At 53.5% G+C, this 25,802-nt stretch overlaps 5 protein-coding genes across 5 annotated transcripts; 3 read left to right on the plus strand and 2 right to left on the minus strand.

Moving 5' to 3' along the window:
• Positions 1 to 951: 951 nt before the first annotated feature.
• On the plus strand, positions 952 to 3,757 carry JN550_001202 (uncharacterized protein; the record flags this gene model as incomplete). Its single annotated transcript, XM_049310457.1, has 2 exons — positions 952 to 1,869; positions 1,931 to 3,757. The coding sequence occupies 2 exons, from the start codon at positions 952 to 954 to the stop codon at positions 3,755 to 3,757; spliced, it is 2,745 nt and encodes a 914-aa protein (XP_049177108.1).
• A 2,867-nt stretch (positions 3,758 to 6,624) lies between these two features.
• JN550_001203 (uncharacterized protein) lies at positions 6,625 to 8,098 on the plus strand (the record flags this gene model as incomplete). The annotated part of the gene is made up of 2 exons (XM_049310469.1): positions 6,625 to 6,907; positions 6,963 to 8,098. The coding sequence occupies 2 exons, from the start codon at positions 6,625 to 6,627 to the stop codon at positions 8,096 to 8,098; spliced, it is 1,419 nt and encodes a 472-aa protein (XP_049177109.1).
• A 1,854-nt stretch (positions 8,099 to 9,952) lies between these two features.
• JN550_001204 (uncharacterized protein) lies at positions 9,953 to 13,587 on the minus strand (the record flags this gene model as incomplete). Its single annotated transcript, XM_049310480.1, has 2 exons — positions 9,953 to 12,771; positions 12,846 to 13,587. The coding sequence occupies 2 exons, from the start codon at positions 13,585 to 13,587 to the stop codon at positions 9,953 to 9,955; spliced, it is 3,561 nt and encodes a 1,186-aa protein (XP_049177110.1).
• Positions 13,588 to 15,957: 2,370 nt separating this feature from the next.
• Positions 15,958 to 16,431, minus strand: JN550_001205 (uncharacterized protein; the record flags this gene model as incomplete). The annotated part of the gene is made up of 1 exon (XM_049310491.1): positions 15,958 to 16,431. The coding sequence occupies one exon, from the start codon at positions 16,429 to 16,431 to the stop codon at positions 15,958 to 15,960; it is 474 nt and encodes a 157-aa protein (XP_049177111.1).
• A 3,535-nt stretch (positions 16,432 to 19,966) lies between these two features.
• On the plus strand, positions 19,967 to 22,356 carry JN550_001206 (uncharacterized protein; the record flags this gene model as incomplete). Its single annotated transcript, XM_049310502.1, has 2 exons — positions 19,967 to 21,408; positions 21,465 to 22,356. 2 exons carry the CDS (start codon positions 19,967 to 19,969, stop codon positions 22,354 to 22,356), a joined length of 2,334 nt encoding a protein of 777 aa, XP_049177112.1.
• Positions 22,357 to 25,802: the final 3,446 nt, after the last annotated feature.

Genomic DNA, 25,802 nt, shown 5'->3' on the forward strand with positions numbered 1-25,802 from the left:
CCGAACCCCTCCATGGTAGACTCGATACACATTTACACCTCGAGAAGTGACTTGGTCGTTCATCGCGAAGATCCCTGTCTTAGGTTGACCGCGACGGACCCTGGCTCCAAGCTGCCAAGGCCCCCTGATCCCAGCAAAAAAAAGCACGTTGCCCGTCGGCTAGGAAAAGTTCGGCATAGTCCGGGGCGTGTGCCTGCTTGGGTGGGTTGTTCACCGCATGCGTCTCTACTTGCGTGTATTTGCTTGCGTCTAACCTGTCTTCACACAAGAATCGTGCTTGTACCCCGACTCCCAAAGCGCCTCCGCGCCTCCCTCTCCTCCTGCTCCTGTTCTGCACCCTCTCCTCTCCGACTCCTACGATCCAGCCCCCAGACTGGAGGCGTGCAGAGGAGACAGACCCCCCGGCCGAATGACAACACAGCAACCGCAGCATCGGCACCCGGACGGCCAATAACCCTCGAGCCGCCTCACTCCCGCTTCCCAATCGAGTCTCCTGCCTGCTTAAACTGCTGCTGCGCCCATTGCTGCCGCAGAAAGAATGCTCCTTTTCTGTACCATAGCCCTGCAATGAGTACCCAATTCCCGTCATACGTCTGATGTCCCGTGCATAGAGTATCGGTTGGCTGCATGGACCTTGGGTTTAACAGTCGTTGACCCGCCTCTACTCCGCCCCGGAATACCCTCGCCCCAGATAGAGTCTGGACATCGGTGTCGTCTTGGGGCAGGACTGGACGTAGAGAGGTCACGAGTCTCAGCCTCGTTACTGACGTTGAAGCATCTTGCCGGTACTTCAACGATCGTCCCGCTGGACGTGCCAGAACTGCAACAATTCGTCGCCGCATACAGCCAGCTGGTTCCACTCTGATACGTCCCTGCAGAACACCATTTCGGAATAAGACACGCCTATGACTCTGCAGCAAGCGGGCTCGATTCTATTGACTGGCCGCCGAAATGGCAACGCAAGCAGAGCCCTCGCACGAGCCTCCAGCTGCAGATTATAACAATAGGCTCTCGAGTCTGTGGAAGAGGATTATAGGCCGGAATAGCGTGCCTGCATCTTCGGCAAGCTCACCTCACGATGCTCAGGAATCGGCCTCACAGCCTCTACCAGGCGCAGGTCTGCTACGACGGGCCTCGAGGAAGGTTGTTCCTGGTCTCCCTCGTGCAAAGACCTTCAAACGACAACAGTCAGAGGTCCGGGAGAAGCTTGAGGCAACCAAGCCTTCACAGGCGGAACGGAGGGCAGTGTCTGTGGATAGACGGGGCCATCATCCTCTCCGAAATGCTCATTCGGGACAACATCTTCCTCGCGCCAGTGCGCCCGACTTCCTGGATGACACCTACTCAACGACAACTGCCGGCAACAATGCTTCAGTACCCCAAAGCCGCGTCGAGGAGAAGCAGTTCCTTAACGTTCCCAGCGTTAGCACGGTCAATGTAGAGCCTCTTCCGGAAGAAGCCCCGAGGGAGGCAATTGTACCGTCGTTAGCACCGTCAGCTGTCGATGCACAGTCCATCAGAACGTCTCTATACGACGCACAAATCCACGAAGAGCTGGAACGCAAATGGATCCTCAACCTTTCTATGCACTTCAGAGACAGGTCGAAAAGAGAGAAGTTCTTCGTAACATATAGAGAGAAAGAGCACTTATGGCGGCGGGTCACTATATCTCTGGACTACCGAAATGCCCCAGACGAGTCTCTAGAGAGAGAGCTGTCCGAAATCAAATTTCAGCGGGAGAAGAGCGCCAAGATCTACGAGGCCATCCGGGAAAGCCTTCAGGACATCCAGTTTTACGAATCAGTCACGAACCTCAAGCTACAGACCACGGACGGCAGATTGCACGTTCACGTCGTGGAAGATGTCAATGTAAGCGCGAGTTGCCAAAGAGAAGAGTGTAGGACATAACCTGTTGACCATCATGATTTAGGAGATCATCCATTTCCCCACTGTCAGAATGGTTCAGCATTTGAAATGTCGACGCATTCGAGAGAGTGATATTGAGTTTGACTCTCACATGTCTGGCTTTGTGTATAAAGTTAAGGTTGACGGTCGGACGCTCATCAAGAAGGAGATCCCCGGGCCCGATACGGTAGACGAGTTTCTCTATGAAGTCAACGCGCTCAATTCCCTAAGGTTCTCCTCGAATGTAATTGGCTTCCATGGAGTCGTAGTGGACGACGAAGACCAAAAAGTCAAGGGCCTTCTCATCGACTACGCGGAGCAAGGCGCCCTCATCGAGATAATTTATGACTCGCAGGAACATGGACTCGACCTCCCCTGGGCCACGAGGGAGAAGTGGGCACGGCAGATTGTTCAAGGCCTGTCGGACATTCACGAAGCCGGCTTTGTGCAAGGCGACTTTACGCTTTCCAACATTGTGATTGATGACGAATACAACGCAAAGATAATAGACATCAACAGACGAGGCTGCCCAGTGGGCTGGGAGCCGCCGGAGGCAACTCCGCTTATCGACAGCAACCAACGAATTTCTATGTACATAGGTGTCAAGTCGGATCTATACCAGCTGGGCATGGTATTGTGGGCACTGGCAACACTCGAGGATGAACCGGAAGCCCACCGTAGGCCGCTGCACCTGGACCCAGAGATTGAGGTACCGACATGGTACCGCAGGATAGTGGAAAACTGCTTGAGCGAAAACCCCCGCGTTCGGATGCAAGCCACGGCTCTTCTGCCTTTCTTCCCAGAGACTGCATATGACGATGACTACGACCAAGGAGACCCCCCTTCAATCTCTGTTGACGACGGTTACTCGGTACAGCAGTATTTGGTGGACGGTTACGAACGAAACGGACGTCCGGTTATCAGAACGGTGACTCCTCAGAGCGACGTCTACTACTCTGGCATTGGCTGTAGTTCTGGGTTGACCTCGCCTGGCCTGTCAGATGATGCTTATTATTATCCTCCTCGTGGACGATCCCCACCCAGTCCCTTGCCAAGTAATGTCGATGACTGCGATACGCCATTCTTTGATCGCAACGTGGTCTGGTCAGATCATCCTTCTGGGCCGCCATCAGCCAGCGATGTTGGGCCTAACGATGCTGAGTCCGGAACGCCCACGGATACCGAGACCGCTGTGTCTCGTTACTTGGCTTCGAAAACGCAAACCAGCCTACAGACTCAGGAGACAGCTTTCCAAGATCAGTCACCTGGCCCGGTCATCTCGACCTCCAAAGAAAGCCAGTGCACTGATGTTGCCGAGACCGACAAGGCTGCTAGAGCACGCGAGATCTTGGCCCCCGAGATTCCCGAGCCCTTACTCTTGGATGGCCCGAACGAGTTGGAATCCAGCAAGCGTTCAATTATTGGGCCTGCAGCATCCGATTACATAGACTCAGAAGTGGCAGATGCCGAGCCCGAGGCCCAGCCGATGCTTGATACGACAGGGAAAACAGAACCTGCTCCCGAGCTCGGCAAGGGTAAGGATACACCTGGGACGGCTTCTGCTGAGACTTCTACTCTTCACCAACCCCAAGACCAAGGTGATGACGACAGCTCTGGTCCTCACTACACCCACATCGGCAAGGACGCCATATACACACCCGCACCCCCAGAACAATCAAGCTCTACACAGCAGCCGGAGGCGCCTACAGGAGTCGCGCACGAGATGACTGGCGAGCTGACAGGCATCGGGATGGCCTATGGCGAAGAAGATGATATTCGACAACCCATGTGTTCAGACGAGGATTTGGGTCTTGCAACAACAGCCCCACAGAACGTGACTTCGCAAGCGTGAGAGATGCGGAAATTTTGAAATACAGATACAAAACAATGACAAAGGTGGCGACACAGTACATCGGAGGGATTTTTTTTTTCTTTTGGTTCATTGTTCCTCCAACACTGGGAGACAGCACAGGATACCTACCACGCACGGAGTTATCTTTTCACCTTTTGAGCAATGCATGATTGGTTGATTAGGGTCGCAAAGGTTTCCCCGGGCCCGGGAGATATGTACAATGTAACGATGAGGGCTGGGTGGTGTACACGTAGATTGCTCCCCCCACGAGCAACAGTTTTTAATGATGAAATATGACGAAATGATACATTTATTTGCACCGCGCACAGTGGGACGCCCCTTATTGGAGCGGTCTTTAGACCTTCAAGATCTTGTCAACATGTTTCGCACCTTACCTCACGTGCAAGCGATCCGGACCTCGGGGTAGTAGAACACAATCACTGGTCCACAAGACATTCGAGATCGCGCGATGATGCTAACCGACCAGGTGTCTCTTTTCCCTACAAATCAAAATTGCTAGGATAGTCTCTTTTTTTGCAGTGAGTTCCCAACACCCAACAGTCTCTACAGAAGGATGGGAGACCGTGGTGGTGAAGGTAGGTGTTCGCGGATGGGGGCGCTACATCGAACCGACTGTTGTGGTACGATGTGGTACCATTATATAGCGGAAGGATTCATTTGCATGGGCTCCAATGGGTGAAAGTATAAGTCCCGGCCTGGCGAATAGGACTTCAGCAATCGGTAGTATAACCGGAGAGAACTAACTTAGTAGTCTAATCTACGGTGGGGCAGCAGATACGCAGAGGGGTGAGCGAGTATAGCACCGACAATGGCGACGAATCAATGGCCAGTTCTCTGAGACCTGGGGGCATTCTAGACAAGACTGTGCCTGAAACCATGTTAGACTTTTTGGGGGCCAACAAGATAGAGTTGATGGACGCGGCACGGGTGGCGTTACATTTTTGGCGTTTTTTTGCAGGCTAGTGCTGTCGATCAGGGAACCTGGAAGGCTTCTGGAAACAAATCGGCTTGGCGGGGCTTGGTCGAGATCGGGTGGCACGTGCTCCTTTCAACGGGCGATGCGGGGCGAGCCAACGACCGGAAATCCTGCGGATGGGGCGCGCCCAGCAGCCAGGTGAAAAACGTCGCAGGGCTCGGTCACCGAAAAGTCGCCACCCACTCGTCGTGTCACCCGGCTCTTCGGCTGGTGGGTTTCGTTGAGCCGCCCGTCTGGTTTTCGCGATCGTCGCTGGCCATACTGTGTGGTATGGCGCTCTAGCTAGGAACAGAATAGAGAGTGGCCAATTGCTAAGTTGGCAGGCAGCTGTTTCTGGTGTGCGATTGCTACCTGGAGTCGTCCGTGAGCTGCTGCCGAGGCATACGACGAAGAAAGCGTTATTCGCTGTCTTCAGCATGGACAACGAACAGCATCTCCTACTAAACAGAACATGATGTCATGATCCACACATCACCGAGAAACGCATGAGGACTCTAGGAACTGGGCTGTCAATGTAGATGAAGAATTTTTGCATCGTCCGACTGTATGTATTCATGATGTATGTGTGTAATGCAAGTACTACCTAAACTTATGTGCATGCTGTAGGTTGGTAACAAGGAATATGTGAGACACGGTGTAAGACGAGAGCGACTACCCTTTTTTTGACGTGTACCGGCGGCATGGACGTTCGCCTTGCCGCGTGCTGTAGTCGGCTTAAGGCGATGCCCTAAAAGCCTTTAGGCGCAATTGTTGAACAGTCTAGCCTCCGACTATGTGGCAGAGATGATTCCAATGGGAACCAGGCAGCGAAAAAGTTCGACACCGCAACACAGACCTCTGCGAGATTGTGCAGGAGCTCTTCGGGTCCATGGCTAAGGTGATCGATCAGTCGACGTCGGGATTCACAGGACACATGTCTCGTCCGGGACAATCTGCGGCGGTCGGGCACGGTGTGGTCGGTCGCAGGCCGCGGGAGGCAGAAGCTGATGTTAGCGAGCGAGAGGTGCAGGGACAGGCCCCCGAATGGGAAGGACCCTGGTTCCGCCCTGCGGCTTATGGGCTCCGCGGGCCAATCAGCGTCAACGTGGTTCCCAACAATTTCCCCCAACAACGACCACGTCTGGATTCTGGAACAAGCTGGCAGCCGGAATGCAGTCACAACTCGCATTCAGGACTGGTGGCCGGGCAATGGCGATGATTCGATTACCACTTTGTTGCCAGGTCCTCCCCCTGGCCATTCCCCACGTTTGGGCTCTTCCTGACGTCCACCACCTCGGCTTGTGACAGTGCCTTTCGATCTCCGCTGTGGCTTCTCCGGGCTTGTGATTCTCTATCAACGGGGTGAATTGGTGCAAGTCTCTACGTGTGTCTGTTTCGGCTCGATCCAAGACCAAGACACACAAACTACACGGGACCCAGGAGTCTCATTCTAGAACCCATCACAGTCCACGTTCATCCCGTCCGGTCTCACCGCAGCAGCTTGTCACCACGGACGGACGGGCTTGCTTCTGGCGCAGGATCCAGCCAAAAGACTCGTTTCTGTGTCGTATGCCCACCCCGGGCAGGGATATACTATTGAGGCGAATTCCCAAGGGACCACTATTCCACCCCCCGCCATCTTTGCCCACCCGCAGTAACTGGGCCCTGTCCCACCAAAGTCAGTCCCCTACCCACTGCATACTCGGTACGTGGGTACTTCAATGCTTGGGATCGTCCGCCTCGAATAAATATCTTCCACAACCCACCCCCAGCCGCTTCCGCCTTCACCTCCCTTCCTCCAAGCCTTTCCCATCAGCCAAAGCCCTCGACAGGTCCATCTCGAGGCCCGACAACCACACACAGTCATCGTCCGCCACAGCGATTCTTCGTCATGGCGTCGGATGCCCAGTCCCAGCAGGCCGCGCCTGTCCTGGACGGCACCAAGGACTACAAGCCTCTCCGGTCCAGGGAGTATGACCTGAAGAAGCCTCACATCACCGAGACCCCCATCACCTGGGGTAACTGGTACAAGCATGTCAACTGGCTCAACACCTACTTCATCCTCGTCGTGCCCATGATGGGATTCGTCGCGGCCTACTGGACTCCCCTCCACCTCTACACAGCCGTCTTTGCCGTTATTTACTACTTCAACACTGGTCTCGGCATTACAGCCGGTGAGTTTCATAGTCCTATCATTCTGCCGAGGGTGGGAGACTAACCTGCTGCCAGGATACCACCGTCTTTGGGCGCACTCTTCCTACAAGGCAACCCTCCCGTTGAAGATTTACCTGGCGGCCGTTGGCGCTGGCGCCGTTGAGGGATCCATCAGATGGTGGTCTCATGGCCACCGTGCCCACCACCGCTACACCGACACCGAGAAGGATCCCTACTCTGTCCGCAAGGGACTGTTGTACTCCCACATTGGCTGGATGGTCATGAAGCAGAACCCGAAGCGCAAGGGCCGCACCGACATCACCGACCTGAACGAAGACCCCGTCGTCGTCTTTCAGCACACTCACTTCCTGAAGTGCGTTATCGCCATGGGTCTTGTTTTCCCTACCCTGGTCTGTGGTCTCGGATGGGGCGACTACCTTGGTGGCTTCGTCTACGCCGGTATTCTCCGAATCTTTGTCGTCCAGCAGGCTACTTTCTGCGTCAACTCGCTTGCCCACTGGCTCGGCGACCAGCCCTTCGATGACCGCAACTCGCCCCGTGACCACGTCATCACCGCCCTTGTCACCCTCGGCGAAGGTTACCACAACTTCCACCACGAATTCCCCTCGGACTACCGTAACGCCATTCAGTGGTGGCAGTACGACCCGACCAAGTGGTCCATCTGGACCTGGAAGAAGCTTGGCCTCGCCTACGACCTCAAGCAGTTCCGCTCCAACGAGATCGAGAAGGGCCGTGTCCAGCAGCTGCAGAAGAAGCTCGACCAGAAGCGTGCCAAGCTCGACTGGGGCACTCCTCTTGACCAGCTTCCCATCATCCACTGGGACGACTTCGTTGCCGAAGCCAAGAACGGCAGGGGCCTCGTTGCCATTGCTGGTGTTATTCACGATGTGACCGACTTCATCAAGGACCACCCCGGTGGCAAGGCCCTCATCTCGTCGGCTATCGGAAAGGACGCCACTGCCATTTTCAATGGTGGCGTGTACCTCCACTCCAACGCTGCCCACAACTTGCTCTCCACCATGCGCGTTGGTGTGCTCCGCGGTGGTTGCGAGGTTGAGATCTGGAAGCGTGCCCAATCCGAGAACAAGGAAGTTACGATCGTCAACGACTCAACTGGTCAGCGCATCGTCCGAGCAGGCGACCAAGTCACAAGAACAACACAGCCGCTTGCCAGCGCCGAGGCTGCATGAACTCGCGATGGTTAAGTGGTTATTGGTATAGGACGGGTTGACGCCCGCTTCCGATTCAGAATAGAGTTATCCCCGCACCCTACGGTGTTACTGAGATTACTCAGCCCTTGGTTGTACATAGATCAGACAGACGTCAGTGTTAGCGGTTGACGTCTTCTTTTTTGGCTTCTTTTTTAAACTGGCGTTCAGGGGCTTCACGGACAGCGGCGCATGATGAAAAGATATCAAATCATCACTCACTAGACTGAGATTAAATGAATTAAAAATTGAAACAATAATATACCTGCCACGTGACCAGAAATATGTTCTATACTAGTCATTTGTGAGAAATGAGGAGATACGTCCACTGCCAAAGGAATATTCATGTAAATTCATACTGCGACAAGTTCAAATTTCACATGCAAACCGCCAAAAGCCCCAAGTCGTCCAGGCCTGGCAGAAGAAGTTATCCCACTCCCGCCCAACCCTTCCATCCGAAAGACAGCCTTACCAAAGACAGAGGTGAAAAGAGGCCCGTGTTGCGGTCCTTGGCCGCGCGCCTGCCCGTCCCAACATTATCGGCAAACGGTATCGGTAAAGTGGAGCCGAAAGCTCAATTAAAAAAAAACCACCACCATGCCTTTTCCTCCCCCTTCTTGCCCGACCGTCCCGTTTCCTCTTCGGCGTCACATGTCAGCCCCAACATTGTCCATGACGTGACGCGACGAGGCCCCGTCCCTAGCCCGCGGAGCCCCTGCATACGGGGGATGTGAGTGGGTGAGCGGGTGGATGTTGTCAAGGCAAAACGCGGTGCTGCTCGCTTTCGCTTTCAGCCCTACCAACAAACCAAATCACATTGGCCTGTTCTCTGGTTGGTCGGCTTTCTTGGGTATAACGCTCCGCTTATCAGAGGGCGCGAGTCGGATGACGGAAGTATGCCGTATGTACACGCAACAAGTAGAACGATGGGGGGCCTGAGATGGATGTAATCAGTCAATCCTACTAGTTATTGGGCACTCGCCACGAAGCGAGGGTTGAGAGAGACCGTCTTCCCAATGGGCGGGTCGAGCTCTATGGATGGGATGCCCAAAGGTTTTCCCTCTAGGCTGACGAGTTACCTGGCAGCCGACATGTGGAATTCGAATCCGAGCTGGTGAGGTTGACGGAGACAAGCGTACATAAGCTACCTTCCGCGGCATTCAACACAAAATGCAAAGTCACTAGTAACAGGTTATTTCCCATTAGCTATGGTCTATCAAGTGGGCTTTCAGAATGCAGCAGGGAGGCTCCGCATCAAATTGCGGAATGTATGGGTGGTATCATCGCCGACAACACACAGCGTAGGAGCAGTGACAATTACCCGCTTGTCGAGAAAAGCCAGAGTCGCTTTGGCTTGAAGGGAATGCCCAACCCAGGGTATACGCGAACCTCGTGTAGCAGATTTCTACGCCGTCCCACCGCAGGGTGCCAAACCAACCACTCCCTTCTTAACCCCATGCTCAGTGATGCCCATGTCCGGTGTCCCAGAAAACAGTGCCTCAACTCCTTCCGGGTCATGATTTCCTCGTGTGAGGACCGCCTTTATGGTATTTCCACGTGCCTTCTTTCCCCTTTATGGTATGGTATCGAAAGCCTCAGAACGCCGTGCATCAATGAATTGTTAAGAAAGCTGCAAACAAACAATGCGGTCGAAAGCCATGGAACAGATGGAGCAGGCTAAACAGAGCCATAACTTAACATAGACCGTCCTCGACGCCAAAAATATGCAGCATGGTCCCCTCCGTTCAAAAGTCGATCTATGAGAAGGGCGCTATGCCTGCAGGTCATGGCGGCAGAGCGGTTACAAGATCCCGTGCCCGACATTCGGAGGTGATCTTATTTGAACAGACTTCGGAGATCCATAAGCTTCTGCTTCGCTGCTTCAGCTTTGTCCATGGTCTTCCCACGGTTCATGGAAAGGCTGGCCAGTTTGTTCTTCTTATCCTGTAGGACCAGCATGCTCTCTTCCATGCTGTGCTCCATGATGTAGCGGGTAATGCGCACAGGACGCTTCTGTCCAATACGATGCACTCGGTCTACAGCCTGAGCTTCGGCAGCTGGGTTGAACTGCGGTTCCATGACGTAGACATTGTTACCAGCAGTTAGGTTGAGACCCAAGCCGCCGGCTGTGATGGAAACCAAGATCACATCCAGGGCCGGGTCCTCACGGAACCTGTCCATTGCGGCCGTACGTTGAGTGCGTGACATTTTGCCATCCAGACGAGTGTGGACGATGCCCGCGTCGTCGAGCGCAATCTGGATCAGGTCCAAATGGGATGTCCATCCAGAGAAGACGACGGATTTGTAACGAGGCTCATGCGGGTTAGCCTCACTCTGTGCCTGGGACTTGAGAAGATCATCCACCAATGCACGCGTCTTCGTGTGAGGTCCAGAGTAGCCACCCATGTTTGGCGTTTTGGACTTCCCCTTTACGCCGGCGTGGTGCGATTCGTGCTCAGCTTCAGCGCGATCCTTTCGTAGCTCGCGAAGCGCATATCTGGTGGTATTTGCGCAATAAGGGCAATCACCCGATGCCTGACCACTTACAGTCTGCTCCCACTTTGGCTTGCACTTTGTGCAGATCAGATGATAGTGCTGAGAAATGTAACCCAGTATTACTTCGTCACGTTCTGATTCTGCATCTGCATCGTCACTCGCTGCGCTGAGAGACTGGCCACATTCATTGCAGCTGTCATTGTTGGTGTCCTTCAGCAGATCGAAGGCCTCATAAGCACCCGACTCTGTGATTGCCGGCTTCTCGGTTTCGTCTTCGTCGCCACTGTCGAGATCGATCGCAGAATCTTCGGTCATTCCTTGTAATAGCTTGAGATCGTCGTCATTCAATAAATCCTTGCCGTGCGCAGAGATGAGCCGAAGCTTCAGGATTGACTGCAGAATGTGAATGTAGGTCCTTCCGCCAAGCATTCTCTCCCGACCTGCAGTCACAATGTCGACTTTGTCCTGAGCCTTCTGCTCAAATAGCTTGTATAGTTTCTCTTCAGATGGCGAGAATTTGAGCTTAACGATTTGATCGACTCGGGGCGGCAGGTCAATCTTATCCTTCAATCGCCTTAGGGTGACGCTATCGACGAGAATTCTCAGCTTGGGGACGATCTCAGCGTCACAGGCCTTAAAGGGTGCTACGATATGCTGCGTGAACATGGCCTTGTTGTCGAATGGCTTTAGTCTAATGAAGGCGAGGAGAGCTGCTAGGTCATCCAGCTTATTTTGTACAGGGGTACCAGTGACAGCCCATCGCCGATTGGCTTGTAGGCGGCAGATGGCTTTGAACAGCAGGGTGGACTGCTCGCGGATCATGTGTGCTTCGTCCAGAGCTATGCGAAACCAACTGATGTCTTCAAGAGGATGAGGTCCCCGAGCTCCCCGATGTCGAGCTCGAAGCTCACTGGAGACTGAGCCGTATGTCGTAATGACGAGGTCAAATTCGGCAAGTTTCTTGGCGTCCTTGATTCGATTCGGCCCGTGATAGATGTAGTATTTGAGAGTGCCAGGCTTAATGTGCTCTTTGATCTGAATCTCCCAGTTCGCAACGGTGCTCAGGGGACAGACCAGTAGAGTCGCCCGCGAGTTGAGTACTGGGGTTGTCAATGCTAGAGGCGCCGGTGCAGGTACATCAAATCGTCCATTTTTCTTGGGTGCAGGAGGGGGCGGGGGCTGCTGGGGCTGCGCTTTGGACCATTCCTCTGCTACGTCAAGAGAGCCAGTGATGAGAGACAGTATGCTCAACGTCTTTCCAAGGCCCATCATATCGCCAAGTATACCACCAAAGGTATCCGGCGGCGGTCGCGAGTGCATCTGACCAGTAATGACGTTGTGATAGATCCTCTGGCCGCTGTTTCCGATACGAACGCGCCAGAATGAATTCGCTGATTTGCCATCAGCTCGCAACTCGACAGGCTTCTCCCTCATGGTCATGAAATGGAGACCCTGTTTTTGATGCTTGAGGAGTTGGGACGTGATTCTCGGGTCGGGCTCCATCTCGGGAAGGTCTTCACTCCTAGTGAGAGAATCGAACACGCCCATCACCTCGGTACGAACCTCCTCGACAGTCCTCATAACCGGAGGATGAACAGACGAAGCAGTACTGGCCGGTACGAACTGCGGCCTTACGACAGGCTGCTGTTGGACGACCAGCTGATTCATAGGGTTTTCATATTCTATGCCCCTCTCCACGATTGTGGGATGAAGTAACCGGAGGCCCTTGTTCATCAGGTGTCGGACGACAGCCTTGCCTGAGCGTCTGGGACCGTATAATATACAGTCGAAGGGAAGTGACTCGGAGATTTGGTTGCCAACATGCTCGCCGGGCTTCTTCTTACGAGACTTAAGCTTGCACTCGGTTCGGAGGTGAAGGCGAGAATCCAGAAGCGGCGAGATTCCCAGCGCAGTCTGGTGATCAACGCGACCGACGATTCTCCGCGTATGGTCTTTCGCAAAGATGATGTGCGTTGGGTCGCCTTGCTTTCGATTCAGCATGATCTTGACTTGCGGCCAGTATTGATCATCCAGAGCACGCTGTCCCGGCTTGGGGCTTGGTACCACGTCGAAGTTGATTTTAGCACTTTGAAGCATACCGAAGCACACCTCTTGATCTTTCGCATCCGTGACCTCGACGATGTCACTATCATCATCCACTATCAACATGTCAGCCCAATCCTGTCCGCAATCGTTGCTGTCGCCGCACAGGGTCGAAGCAGATTGAACCTACGTGTTTCGGTGAGATCGACTGTGTCAACGCGACCAAGAGCCGGGTTTTTCGCAGCCTCAGCACGTTTATCCTTGATGGCCTGGCCGACTATACCACTGCCGCCTCCGCTAAAGCTGTGATGCTGATTGCCGTTCTCCGCCTCGACTTTTCGGCGCTTTGGTTGCGGCACGGAGGAGCGGTCCTGAACGTTATTCATGCGCTCAAACATACTTGCGAAGCCACTCGGTGTCGGCGTATGTCGGGCGCTCTCGGTGCCTTGCGACGAAAAGGACGGCGGGGTACTGGTGCTCGATGCGGTGCCTTCGTTGGGACTCGAGAATTGGAAGTCGAGAGGGCCAGCGTTGCTCGAACCGTTCAGCCCGTTCACACCACTCGCCAGCGACATGTTAGCTGCAGCATTCGGGCGCGACACCATGGCAGCGCCACGAGGGTTCAGCAGATCGGCAGGGTTGTAGTTGAGCCCGAAGGCGACGTTCGGGTTGACGGTCGGCGGGGCATTTGCGAGTCTGTCCTGGGCTGCGATGCCTTTGTGAGTGTCAATGAAGGTGCCATGGTAGTCAGCCTGGCCGACGTATGTGTCGTCGCGCGAGGAGGGCGGTGTTGGGTGTGAGGACTGTGCAATGCGCTCCTTGAGCGGCTGCGGGCTCTCGCTCCGGCATCTGTGCTTACCGTTGCTGGAGGCAGTGGGAAACGTAGCGAAGGAAATGAGAGATTTACCATGTGCATGGTTGTTGGAGGCCATGGTTGTGGCTTCTGGTCAGCCGCGGCCGGCTGGTGAAGCGCGGCTCGGACGACAGACTCGCGTTAAGTGGTGGTTGTGATGGAGAGCGAGGCTCTCATCACTCGCGAAACCGCAAGCTTCCCTCCACGCAGTTCGGCTGCGCCACAGGAGCTCATGCGCGTGTGAGATGTGTGTATATGTATGGTGTGTGTGTGTATGTGATGTATGGTAGTCGGCGGTCCACGAGACACGGCTGCCGCGGTCGCACTTGGTCAAGTCGAGGTGAGTGATGAAGGTTATAGAAGAAAGCGCGGTCGCCTTGTCCCGGCGGCAAGCGAGCAGTAACTTGGCGAAGTGAAGGGCCAGTCGAGGAAGCGGATGGTGGGGCAACCCGCAGGCGTCGAGAGTGAGTATAAGAATCGAGAGAATTACCGATTGCCGAACTCGAAGGCAGCAGAGGCCCGGCAGCTGCACCGATCGTGTTCGTGTTCTTGCTGAAGCCAGGAACCCCCCCGGTCTTGTGCGAGGAAAGGAAAGAGGAAGAAAAAAAGAATGTATGATGCAGGCGCACGCGCAGGCACGAAGGGAGTAGCCGGGCCAAGCGAGGTATTGTAGTCAGGGACTATTGTGGTGACGGAAGCCGATCCACATTTGCGACGAGGGAGGACAAAGGCATGGAACGCATAGGGAGGGAGGGAGAGGAGAGAATGCCGGCTGCTTCAAGAATCAAGATAGATTACAAGCACAACAGGACCCAGTCGGCAACAGCACCGGCGGACTGCTGTTGTAATTATTTTCTATCTCGACGACGGCGGCGGCGGGAACGATGGGTCGTGAACTTGAGTCACGCGGCCTCTCGAGACGTGTGTATTCGCAGCTGCTACCTATTCTCCGAGGCCTCGAAAAGGGCTTCAGATGATCAGTGATCGACCTATGCGGTTGTTGTTGGCGGTTCAGGCCACCCCGCCAAGGTTGCATCCGCATCTGTAAGCTCGATAGGCGGGCGGCGGGCATCATCGAAACCACCCATGGACCCATTCACACAGGCTCCACCCCACCCAGCTCCAGCTACCTACAAGCAGCCAGCCAACAGCCAGCAGCCAGTAGCCAGTAGCCAGTAGCCAGCAGCCAGCAGCCTACCACGAGGAGTCCGGGATCGACTCGCCCTCTGCGCCATGGGCCATAGTAATCCATCCGATAGAACTCTAAAAAGTCCCTCGCTGCCACCTCCGGCATTTGCTCCCGCCATGGCCCGTGTCGTGCGTGCATGGCCCCAGACTGGCATGTGCATATGCCCGTGGGCGGTGCTTGTGCCTCAGTTGTCAGTTATACCATAGTAGAAGCCTGCCTGGCTGCTGGCGTGGCAGCCATGGGTGAGGCGCCCTGGCGCATTCTTGCCTGCCCCCTTGGCCCGGCCATGGCCCCTAAAACCGTGCCGACTTGCAGATTCTATTGGTCTCATGACCGCCTTGAAGCATTTCCCCTAACCTCAAATTGATTAGGTCAACATGTCCACGTGCCCCTGCCAAAACTTCAAAGGCAGTCCCCAAACTACTCGTTCCACCTTCTTTTATGTGCTAGCGGGAAATGCGATGCATCGTGAACATCTCTGTTATTCATTGGTTCCGTCAAGTGGAATGTGTTTGTAGATAAGGCCGTAGCGTTATGCAAGTATTTCCAAGGTCGCGCTCATGGCAGAGCGTACAACAGTGTCTGGTTGGGTCCCGAGGCGTATTTAGTGGCTGGCCGTTCACGAAGCTCCAGCATGCTCTTGTCCCACCCGGTTACGGTTGCGGAGATAGTAGTAATGCACCATTATGGCTACCTTACCCATCCATCTAGCGAGGTGCGTGGTTATACTCCAATACTCCACTACACCACATGACTTGTGTGTGTGTGAAACAACGTGATCATTGTTCTTGTAGCTGCTTTTTGCATCCATATCTTACTTAAAACAAGAGTGTACAAGGAACAGCAAACCCAACGAACCGGCAAGTTTTTACGAACGCCCCCTGGTAAGATAACATCCCAGCAGTATACAAGCACCTGTAAAGTCGTTGTGGCCCTGCTTTTCACTACCCCACGCGTGACCTGTACAGCTGCGCCATGTTCAGGAACTCCGGCATTTCCAATCTTGACCAGCGCGTAACCAAGGACTGGGTACGACAAATAAGTCCCACTAAAACATACATTGGGCGGACGGCCAGGCCAGCAGCAACCTGGGAGCTGCAGCAGCCATGTGCAGGTTCGTCAGCATGTATCGACGTCAATGACTGTTCGTTTTCCATGCTTGAAGCATGTGTATTATTAGAGTGTCTCCAAATTGTCGACGACGACTCTAGTCTCGTTTTCGATTTTCATTTCAGGCTTTCCACTCTCGGATGAGATGCGTCAGCCGTTTTGCTTGCCTTCGATCGCTTCGTTCCTGATGACAATCTCATGTCGGAGAAGCGACAGATGCTCTCCTCCTTTGGTGTGTTCAGTGTGCTCTCGGCTGCGGCTCCGTGTCCTCTGCCGCCTCCTCTTGGATGGTTCTTGGGTATTTGGAGAACGGGATCTTGAGGGGCTTTGGCTTCGGTGCCGGTTGATCTTTACGATGCGCAGCAGCTTCCGTCGTGTTGGTGAAAGAGACCAACCCCTCAGGCGGGACGTGTTTCTCGAGCCATCGATGCGCGATACGGACCGATGTCTGGAGCGACCTCGAAAAGTGGCAGATTCGCCCGAAGGGATCTGGCGCGTGGTGACGGTCAGGAACGGACCTGGGCTTCGACGTCGCTTCCGGCCCCGTTGCTCCGGTTCTGGCGATGAGAAGGCCGAGAGGATGACCTCGGCCAGTCTCTCGTTGGTGGGTGATTGGACGGACATATGAAATGTTGTTCAATAGTATGGTGGTCTTTAGGATCAACAGCTGAATTAGGAGCTTCGATGCAAAAGCCACCGACAAAATCTTGCTGTGTTCAAGGGTGTAAGTAGAAGTCGAGCCGAGACCACCTCGACAAGCCTCGTATCAATTCGTAGTGGAGGTGCGTGGCCCGCCCCCCTCTGTGGAGTCGACACGGACAGTAATGGGCGGGATGACCGGGTCAATTAGAAATGATTTGTGTAATTGAGTTGCCAAAGCGATTACACGTACGGCGGGCAAAGATGCAATTACATACGAGGGTTTCCTCGAGGTGAGGTTTGCAATACGGTGCGATTTGGGAAAGAAGAAGAAAAAAAGGATAGGAATGTTGCTGAGGACATTAACTCTGGAAGGTTAAGCCGGCTTCCCGGTAGGGAATGTTGGAAAAAAAAGGGACACGAAACGTTAGATCCTTCGCGCATAAGACAGCCAAGAGGATCCGGTATGGGATGCCAGGATGTTAGGAGGAACATTGGTCGCACGGAGCTTATGGTCATATTCAAGGATGACCGGGGAATTGGTGTAGATCAGCACTCTCTCCTGGAGATCTCCAGACATTCTGGAAGATGTTGGTTTCCAGTCCGGGGGGTCGATCCTATTGGCTCGGCTTCGTTGACGTAAACTCTGCGTCGAGCCAGAAACCAAGCGGAAAGTTTAAGACTCGCCAAGACCAGCCGGCAGTGGATTTCCACCTTTATCTAGCACGTCTTTCGACACTACTGTATTTCATAGCTATGAATGATCAGAATGCTGATTCTGTCGAGAGCTTGTCGAGCTTGTCAAGCTTGTCTTGCCTTCCTCAACGTGGTGCCATGACAGCTGATGTGCGGGCGCGGTGGTGCCGCAGGTTACCAAGTTATAGTACGACACGCCAAGACATCTGGATCGGATGCATCAAGGCCGCGCAAGGGCTCCCATCTTTCAAGACGAACTCCATTTGTTGACCAGAAGCTTCGTGTTACGCAGGGGATCGCGTGATGATGATCAGTTCGGTTCGGATATTGCAGCAATGACTGAGATCTGCATGGAATTAGAGTGCTGCTGGATTTGCGAGAACAATGGCGCTGCCTGGTGGTTGCATCCCGTCACTGAAACCCATATGCATGCATATAGATTGACAAGAGCTGATCGCTGCAATTTGAAGGTCAATTGTGCTCAAGTGACCGCACAACTTACAACAATAGCAGTCTGGAAGCTTGCAGCAGGGTGCTTCACACACTTAGAGTACATGGTCTTCATCCGGGACAGTTGTGTTGAAGCCTTTCCAAGACTTTATCGAGCCACACACATGGCCCAGCAGGGGCCGGGATTGTCTGCGCAAAGCAAGAATCTGGGGAAGCACGGCGCCTTATCTAAGTCGGGGGCGTAGCGCACTACCATGCATTCGAGGCAACAGGGGGTATGAAGTACTGTAAAAGGTTCCAGGTAAAACGTAGTTAGTGACCAAGCCTAGCTATGTGCCGCTTTAACCCTGAGGTCAGACGGACTTTGGCCCTTCATACCAGATAAGCCCCGCACACAGTGAGCCTCCAAGGTGACTTGAATGGCTATAGCTTAACAAAGGCAACCGTACGGTGCGCTTCCATCAGGCTAATACGTTGACATGCAGGCCATGCTACCCGTGCTACGAACGAACAGCCTTAGCCATCCTCAGGAAACTAGAATCATATTACTGTAGGAGATCAGTACGTCCTTTTGCTCCAGCCGGTGGCCTATGCTCAGTTGCCATGTCGGATTTGGGAGTGCGCGATTCCAGCAACACCCCTCTCCTCACTCACTGCTCGCCAAGGACAAATATGACATGCTAGCCAAGTACCCTGTGCTATTAGATCATCCGGTCAGTCCGTTAGTAATACTGAATATCAGCCGTCGCTCGTGGGGCAGAATGTCGGACAGTAGGCATATCTCGGGACTTGGGATCGAGGCCTTCGAGTTGGCGTCCTCAATGCTCTGGCGGCGGGAACGCTGGGATATCCGGTTGACGAACACCACAGCAGTAGTCTACGTCCCTCAAAACTCGCGCCTCTTTGATTACCCATACCCTGTTGTTGCGATAAACTGCGGATGCCTCTGTTACTTAACAGCCGTCGCATTACGATAATTCCCAAGATGTATATGAACCCTGCCATGAGACAAAGTCTGGTAAACCTCAATACGAGGCCCTCGCAAATTCAGTATGTTTGGTTTGTTTAGCTAGCTAGCAATCTGTAAGAGCCATGTGTCAATTGAAGATGGACGAAGAAATGCTACCAAGCAAGAGGTCTCCTCTTATTCCTGACTATGGTGAGTGCATGGTTAGTTTCTACGCTCTGTAACAGGCATGTAGCCAACTCTATATGGAAATCATTCACGTAGGAGGGGAAGAGTTTAGTTTGCACCAATTCCTGTGCTCTTAAAGATCCAAGTTTATCTGCACAACCAAGCCATGCATGATTCCAATACTCGGGGACGAGTTGCTAATGGTTCTCAATGGTTGTCAACGCCAAGCCCGAGTGAAGTGGCAGTGGCCCTTCGCTCGATTTGATCGGCAAGCATTCCAAATGCCTGCGGTACGGCCTGGGGATCTGTTGCTTCCATCGTGTCAAAAGAACCTGGGTTTTTGCAAAGGTATACCTATTTTTCCTGTATTCAAAGCAGTGGACGTCTGCCCTGGCTCCCTCAATGCTGTCCTGAGAGGTCTCGGCTTTTCGAATCCACCACCATCCCTCGGCAGCTACAGAGCATTAGAGGAGATGAAGGGGGTAACTCGCACCACACCTGCAGGCAGTCGCTTTATTGATGACTGGCATCTCTCGGTAGGGACTGATTGTGTGTACAACGTCGAAGATTCATTTAAGCGTCCGTTGCAACGCTTGAGAGTGAACAAATATTCCATTTGAGGAAAAATAAATCAACATAAAATAAATCATAGGTCAACCTGTAAACCTATGGACCAGTTCACCAAATCTCGGGAGAGGCGCTAAGGCCAGCTTCTGGGTCGACGTGCGGCGGCTCCAGCAGTCGTCTCCACTGCCTTAATGGAGGGCCATACCAACATCCTGGCCCCTGGCGTCTTTTTGGGGGGCCCTTTGGGTCCGGTAGGTGGCGGGCCAGAGCTTTGGCGTGCCTTCAATCACTGACGTGACGTGTCGGCGGCACCCTTTCACAACTTCAACGAAATGGACACTTGTAGAACTTAGTTGGCTGTGCTTGCTTTCAGGCACCCGGCTTGTGCCACTCTTGATTTTTTGAGGCTCTTCTATTCGTGGCTCGACTTACTTCTTCTCTCGTCTTGTTGCGCTATTCTGCACACTCCTTGATACGCCTCGGCTCCTGCCCTGCCCGTCCTGATTCTTTCGGCACCGGGAACCCTGGACAAAGAGCGAGAGTATCGACCCCTTTCCAGTCCAGTCCAGTCAACGACCACCCCCGGATTCCCTTCCGTATCGAGGCTCCCGACGCACGATGAGATAGACTCGGACGACCTCAGCCTGCATCATTCACTCGTCATTACCCGCCATGCCGCGCAGTCGCCCTGCTACGACAGGCTATGAGCGCCTTGCCCAAGCCGACCAGTTCAGCGACGATTCCGAAGACGAGGGCGCTCTCGGCCAGAGCTTTGCCTCCCTGCAACCGCAGACAGCGCCCAGACATGCGACTGCCACGCAACCTCGCCCTCATTCGGGCATGGCCTCCCCGGAGGCGTCGAAGCACAAGCATCGCCCAAGGAGAGCAAGGACCAACTCGGGTGTCGACTTGAAGGCCATCAATGCCCGCTTGGAGAAATGGGCCGAGGAGATCGCGTCCAAGTTCAAGAGAGGGAAGGGCAAGGGCAAGTCGGATGAGGAAGAACCGCTCGAAATCCATTACAGTGTCTTTCAAGCTCCCGATGGTGTCCGGCCAGTGACTGCCGAGGGCCTGGCGGCAACAGCTCACGATACGGCAATGTCCCCGGTCGAGTTTGAGGAGATTGTCGAAAGCGTGAGGACGGCCATTGACCAGGGCATGCATCCTAGCATGATTACTCAAGGCAGCTCAGGAAGCTACTTTGCCCGCAATACCGATGGCAAGATTGTGGGCGTCTTCAAACCCAAGGACGAGGAACCATACGCGGCCGGCAACCCGAAGTGGAACAAATGGATCCATCGAAATCTTTTCCCCTGCTGCTTTGGGAGGGCATGTCTCATTCCCAACCTGTCGTACGTGAGCGAGGCTGCTGCGTATACCCTCGACTGTCAACTCAGAACCAACATGGTGCCGTACACGGATGTCGTCTGGCTTTCTTCCAAGTCGTTCCACTATCCTTACTGGGATCGCAGAAACTTCTACCGGAAGAAGAAGCCATTTCCTGCCAAGCCTGGCAGTTTCCAGGTCTTCTTGAAAGGCTTCAAAGACGCCAACGTCTTCTTAAAGCAGCATCCTTGGCCGGACCAGTACTGGTCTGGGCTACGATCCGGCGATACCCATCGCAACAAGCAAAAGAAATGGGCGGACAACTGCAGGCCGTCCAGCAGACGTGTCAACGATGGTGAGAGTGACGAAGAGTACGACGCCCCGGAGCCCCGGCCCCTTGGTCCCGACAACTTCGTCTGGACTGAAAACCTCAAACAGTCTTTCCGAGAGGAGCTTGAGAAACTTGTCATTCTTGATTACATCATGCGAAATACGGACAGGGGCCTGGATAATTGGATGGTCAAGGTTGATTGGGAAACCCAGGCAGTGTCTATTGCCTCTGAGCCTCTACAATTCAACGTGGATGTTGGTGACGGGGAGGATCAGCCAGCACGCCCAGTGAACCTGATGGAGAGGAGCGATTCCCGCAGTCCACGTTTGGATCCGTACAAAGCACAGAAACCTATGAATGCAAGTGGAGCGGCAAACATTCAGGAGCCCAAGATGACCATAGGGGCCATAGACAACTCCTTATCGTGGCCTTGGAAGCACCCGGACGCTTGGCGAAGGTGGGTCTCTTCTCGTTTATGTCTGCACTCTGGACGGATCACTAATTGTCGAACAGCTTCCCCTTCGGATGGCTCTTCTTACCTGTCGATTTGATCGGGCGTCCTTTCTCTCAAAAGACGCGAGACCACTTCCTCCCGCTCTTGACTTCTCCTGAATGGTGGAGCCAGACCCAATTGGCTCTCCGGAAGGTATTCCGCATCGATCCCGACTTTCAGGAGAAGATGTTCTCGCGCCAGATGGCTGTCATGAAAGGCCAGGCTTGGAACGTGGTCGAAACTCTAAAGACTCCTGATCACGGCCCACTGGAGCTCACGCGCCGGACTAGAGTTTGTGTTTGGGACGATCTTGTTGATGTACCTGTGGCAGTCCCTATGAGGGTAGCAAGCGCCGAGATGCGCCGCAAGGCCGAGCCAGAACTACAAGATGCTATCCAAGAAGAAATGGATATTGGTGCCATCAATTCATCTAGCGCACCTACGAACCAAACAGACGATCTATTGGGCTTTGCTAGTCCCTTGCCAAATCCAGGCCGTTTCGAGTTGTCGACTCCGAGAGCACAGTCCCCAGATGAGACGCAGAACTCACCAAACGGCAAGACAATGAATCCGTTCGATGAACTCAATGCGGACCCGTCACAGGGCTCAACACCACGACCAAGGTTTTCGCGCAATGCCCCACGCGCAAGCTATCAAGGGCCATCAAGACCTTCTGCCCATATGCACACGCCACAACGCGAACGGCGTTTCAGTCATGCCGCTGGAGCTGGGCGTCGAGGCAGTAACTCGATCGCGCAGCAGATGTATGGCGACTATATTGGAGTGGATGATGATATGGACGGCGACCTGGGCTACGCGGCTGCCGAGGGCATGGAGGGAAACAGGAGGAAGGTGATCGTTGAACGCTTAGAGACTGTAAAGGCTAGGAATCCTGTGTTCACTTGCTGGTAGATGGTTTCATTTTCATTTCCAGCGACGGCATTCTGCACAAGGGCAGGCGAAAGGTCCAGAAACCGTACAGGTGCATCAATATGGTTCGGGCTCGGCGTATGGGATACAGCTTCAGGTTACAGACTACGGCACTGCATATGGTCTCTTCTTGTTCATCATGTTTAATCTCTTCCCTTGTATACCTAGTTTAGACGGGGCGGGCTGGGGGCTGCGGCGCATATTCTGAGGGGAACTGTACATTATTAGACCAAAACCGTCTTCCTCGGGTGATGGATGATAACTCAGCCTGCTAATGCTGCCTTTCCAATGTTCTTATTCTGCGCGGTCTGAACTGAGATGGCGACACGTTGGTTGTGATAGCCTGCCATACGACGGATCGCAATGGGCTACCAGCGTGCACCGCCGCCACCATCTACGGGCTTAGCTGAGCACCACCGTCTGTGCCCGAATAATCCCTCTTATATGCCAAATGACCTGCTGCGTAGTAGGCTGATCTGTGCAACCGACTGGCGGCGCACGAGGCAGCCTGGCCGTTGTGTTCAACGGTCGCAGTAACCAATCATGTATTAGGGAATGTGGTATGGGGGTGTGACGGGCACTTAGGCAACCAATATGGAAAGATTCTGCCCGAAGCCAGGCGACAGGACGCATGAGTGCAAGGTGATTCGTCATTTTGGGCCAGCATCACTCGAGGAACACCAATAGTAGTTTTATGGTGCATGTACGTGTAAAGCCTATACACCAAGACCAATGGGGCGATACATATGCGGCTGTATTTTGCTCCAGTCTAGGGAGATGACGTTTCTTGGAAAACTGGTCGAGGTTTCCAAGTGGCCAGGCTCGAAGTGTGCTGCGTTTCATCCTCCAGACAGCAATCTCCCCAGAGTACGTTGATAACCGTCTTGGTTGTTTCCACCTGCGCGGGCCGTACCAAGTGCATGCTACATCGGAAAATTCATGGACTCGACTGAGAATCTGTAAGAGGAGGGTTGCATCGCTCACAAATAGCTCTTAGGAGTAGCAAGACCCCTTGGTCCCATGTGAGATCAGGATTGATGCGCCCCGAAAGTTGGTAAGAAACAGGAGTTTTTACAGATAGGTACACAGTCTGATTGTAGACTGTAAAGCAAAGATGACATATGACTAGAAGGTCAGGGATGCAACCAGACCCGAGGGCATGGTTCGCGTGGACGCCCAATCAGAGTGGCCGCAAGTTTATACCTCAGCTTCAGGCAAATGGATTCCAGTCCCAGAAAAGATGGAGAATCGGCCACCCCTTCATTGCTCACAACAACACCTCAGCGCTTGAGGGACTGATTGTATTTCGTCACAGGGTTTGTTTTGTCAAATCCTTCTTTGCGGGAATACTATGTATGACCGACATGAATGATACTAATAAAAGAACCCACGCGACCTGTCAGAGGGATTTTGGCAGGATCAACCTGCAGCGGTTCCTGAGACAATGCCGGCGTGTTCCTTCTGGCCCGGCTCGGACTAGCCGAAATAGAGCCTCGGGACTATTTCAAAAGCCTGTTGCTTGGATAATCTGTAGTAATAAGTCGCTAATGTACAGTACTTTCAGGTGAATTATGCGTGGGTATGGAATTACTCCATAATCCGATGTGAGGGTTACCTAGGAAGCCAGGTATAATACTTGCAATATATTTGAGATTCCAGTGGCAAAAGAGGAAAATTAAACCGAACAGAGAAACAGAGACTAGAGATAACTTATGAACTATGAAGCCGAGGTCCTAATATCTCTGAACCCTATGGTGAGGGATGCCGCCTAGACCAGCAATACCGTTGCGCGCATTTCGCAACCAGCATCGCAAACGGCGGCAAGGAAGATATGTGTGGGTCTTGGTCCACCGAATGTCAGCGGTGAACAGGTTGCGCCGTGCCTCCATAATGAGCCAGGGCAGCGGTCACGTGGACCTATCCATTGAGAGCATTCCGAGATCGACAAGCCGTACGGACCGTATTTTGAGCTTCCTTCCAGCCAAGGGAGCGGCGGACAATCCGTAGACAGACCCTTGAAGGAGGCGGCGAGCGTGCAGGAGGGCGTCGCCGATGGATGCAGCAGCTAGCCGAGACGACCCGCTCAGGGTTTAGCGCTGCTTGTATGTCTGGTACCCATGTTGATGGGACTTCCGTCTTATTTGTTTCCCCTTTCGTTATATATTCCGAGAGCATCCTGACGGATCGGTGTGCCACGTTACGGATGCTGCAGGGCCCTGTCAATTTGCCCCGTCGGAATGCTCACTGCAAGTTGGCTTGGGTTCATGCAAATTCATGCCAAGGAAATACTAGAAGTTGAGGAATCTTAGAGTTTTCCAAACCTGAAGTGTGCCTTCATGCTTGCGTAGCCATCTACGTTTCTGGTCATGCGTTAGCTAGTATACCAGTGACAGTCCTGCCACCGCCTCAGAAAGCCAAGAATGACGAATGTGAACCAAATTCCCGGGACTCAGAATAACCCGAGCGGGTATCAACCTTGTTAACCACGAGTAGCATAGTGTCAAGGATGCTCAGAAGCCTTGCCGAAAAAGTACCTTATTGAGCCCCAGCCAGAGCCACAGCCCTGGTATCTGCTAATGACCCATGCCTTTCTTCCTCCGAGGTCACCGAAGCGGAAGCACCTTCCCTTCAAGTGAAGCCAAGCCAAAATTGCGCTCTGTCGACTGCAAGTCATCTATTCTGGAGCAACCCATGGTAGTCGCCTCAAGCTCTACCATACAAGGCCTGTCATTGGGGTGGAGTACTCTCTAAAACACGCTGAACCAAGAGCACTAATGAGTGATCTGCAGAAACCACATACATAGCACGTTATCCTGGATAATATGGGTCACTCCAACGGTCCGCTGTCTGCACACCAAACACGCTGGCTGACATCGACAAGATTCGATGGCCCAAAGCCGAGGGCTGACTGGTGTCGTGTTTGAGATTGTGTATGCTAGACTACTACCAAGGGTGGCTGCAGACAAGAAAAGCATGGCCGTGGACCACTATGCAGGTTGCATAGCTCTCCCAAGCCCGTAGCTGCAACTATGGACGTACTGTAAGCTTCTGTCAGAGCTCCAATTTAGCGAACGTCAATGGATATTGAGGATTCCCATTTCTCGCCTAATCGAAATACGAGGCGGTCATTCCGGTATGCGGTCTCGTGGCAAATGCGTGTTGTTACCGAATGATTACTCAAAAGACAACGCATTGCACAGAAAACTAATTAGAACAACTGGTTATCGCTTAGCTTCATGTATTACAGCTCCCAAGTAATGTGTAGAATAGCAGTTCGGAGATATTCGCCTTTTGGGCCTCGGTCAATCTGCATCTGCCTGGACCATTTACCCCCAAGGTGCGCGACCCTTGGGAAGCTCGTCGTCTGCAAAGAAGGTTTCTAGAAGGCAGCATATTCCTGCGGGTTTGTACAGTGTGCAGAGCCTCGT

Source organism: Neoarthrinium moseri, assembly GCF_022829205.1.
Source record: "Neoarthrinium moseri strain CBS 164.80 chromosome Unknown scaffold2_Wmoseri_CBS_16480, whole genome shotgun sequence".
NCBI classification, from domain to species: Eukaryota; Fungi; Ascomycota; class Sordariomycetes; order Amphisphaeriales; family Apiosporaceae; genus Neoarthrinium; species Neoarthrinium moseri.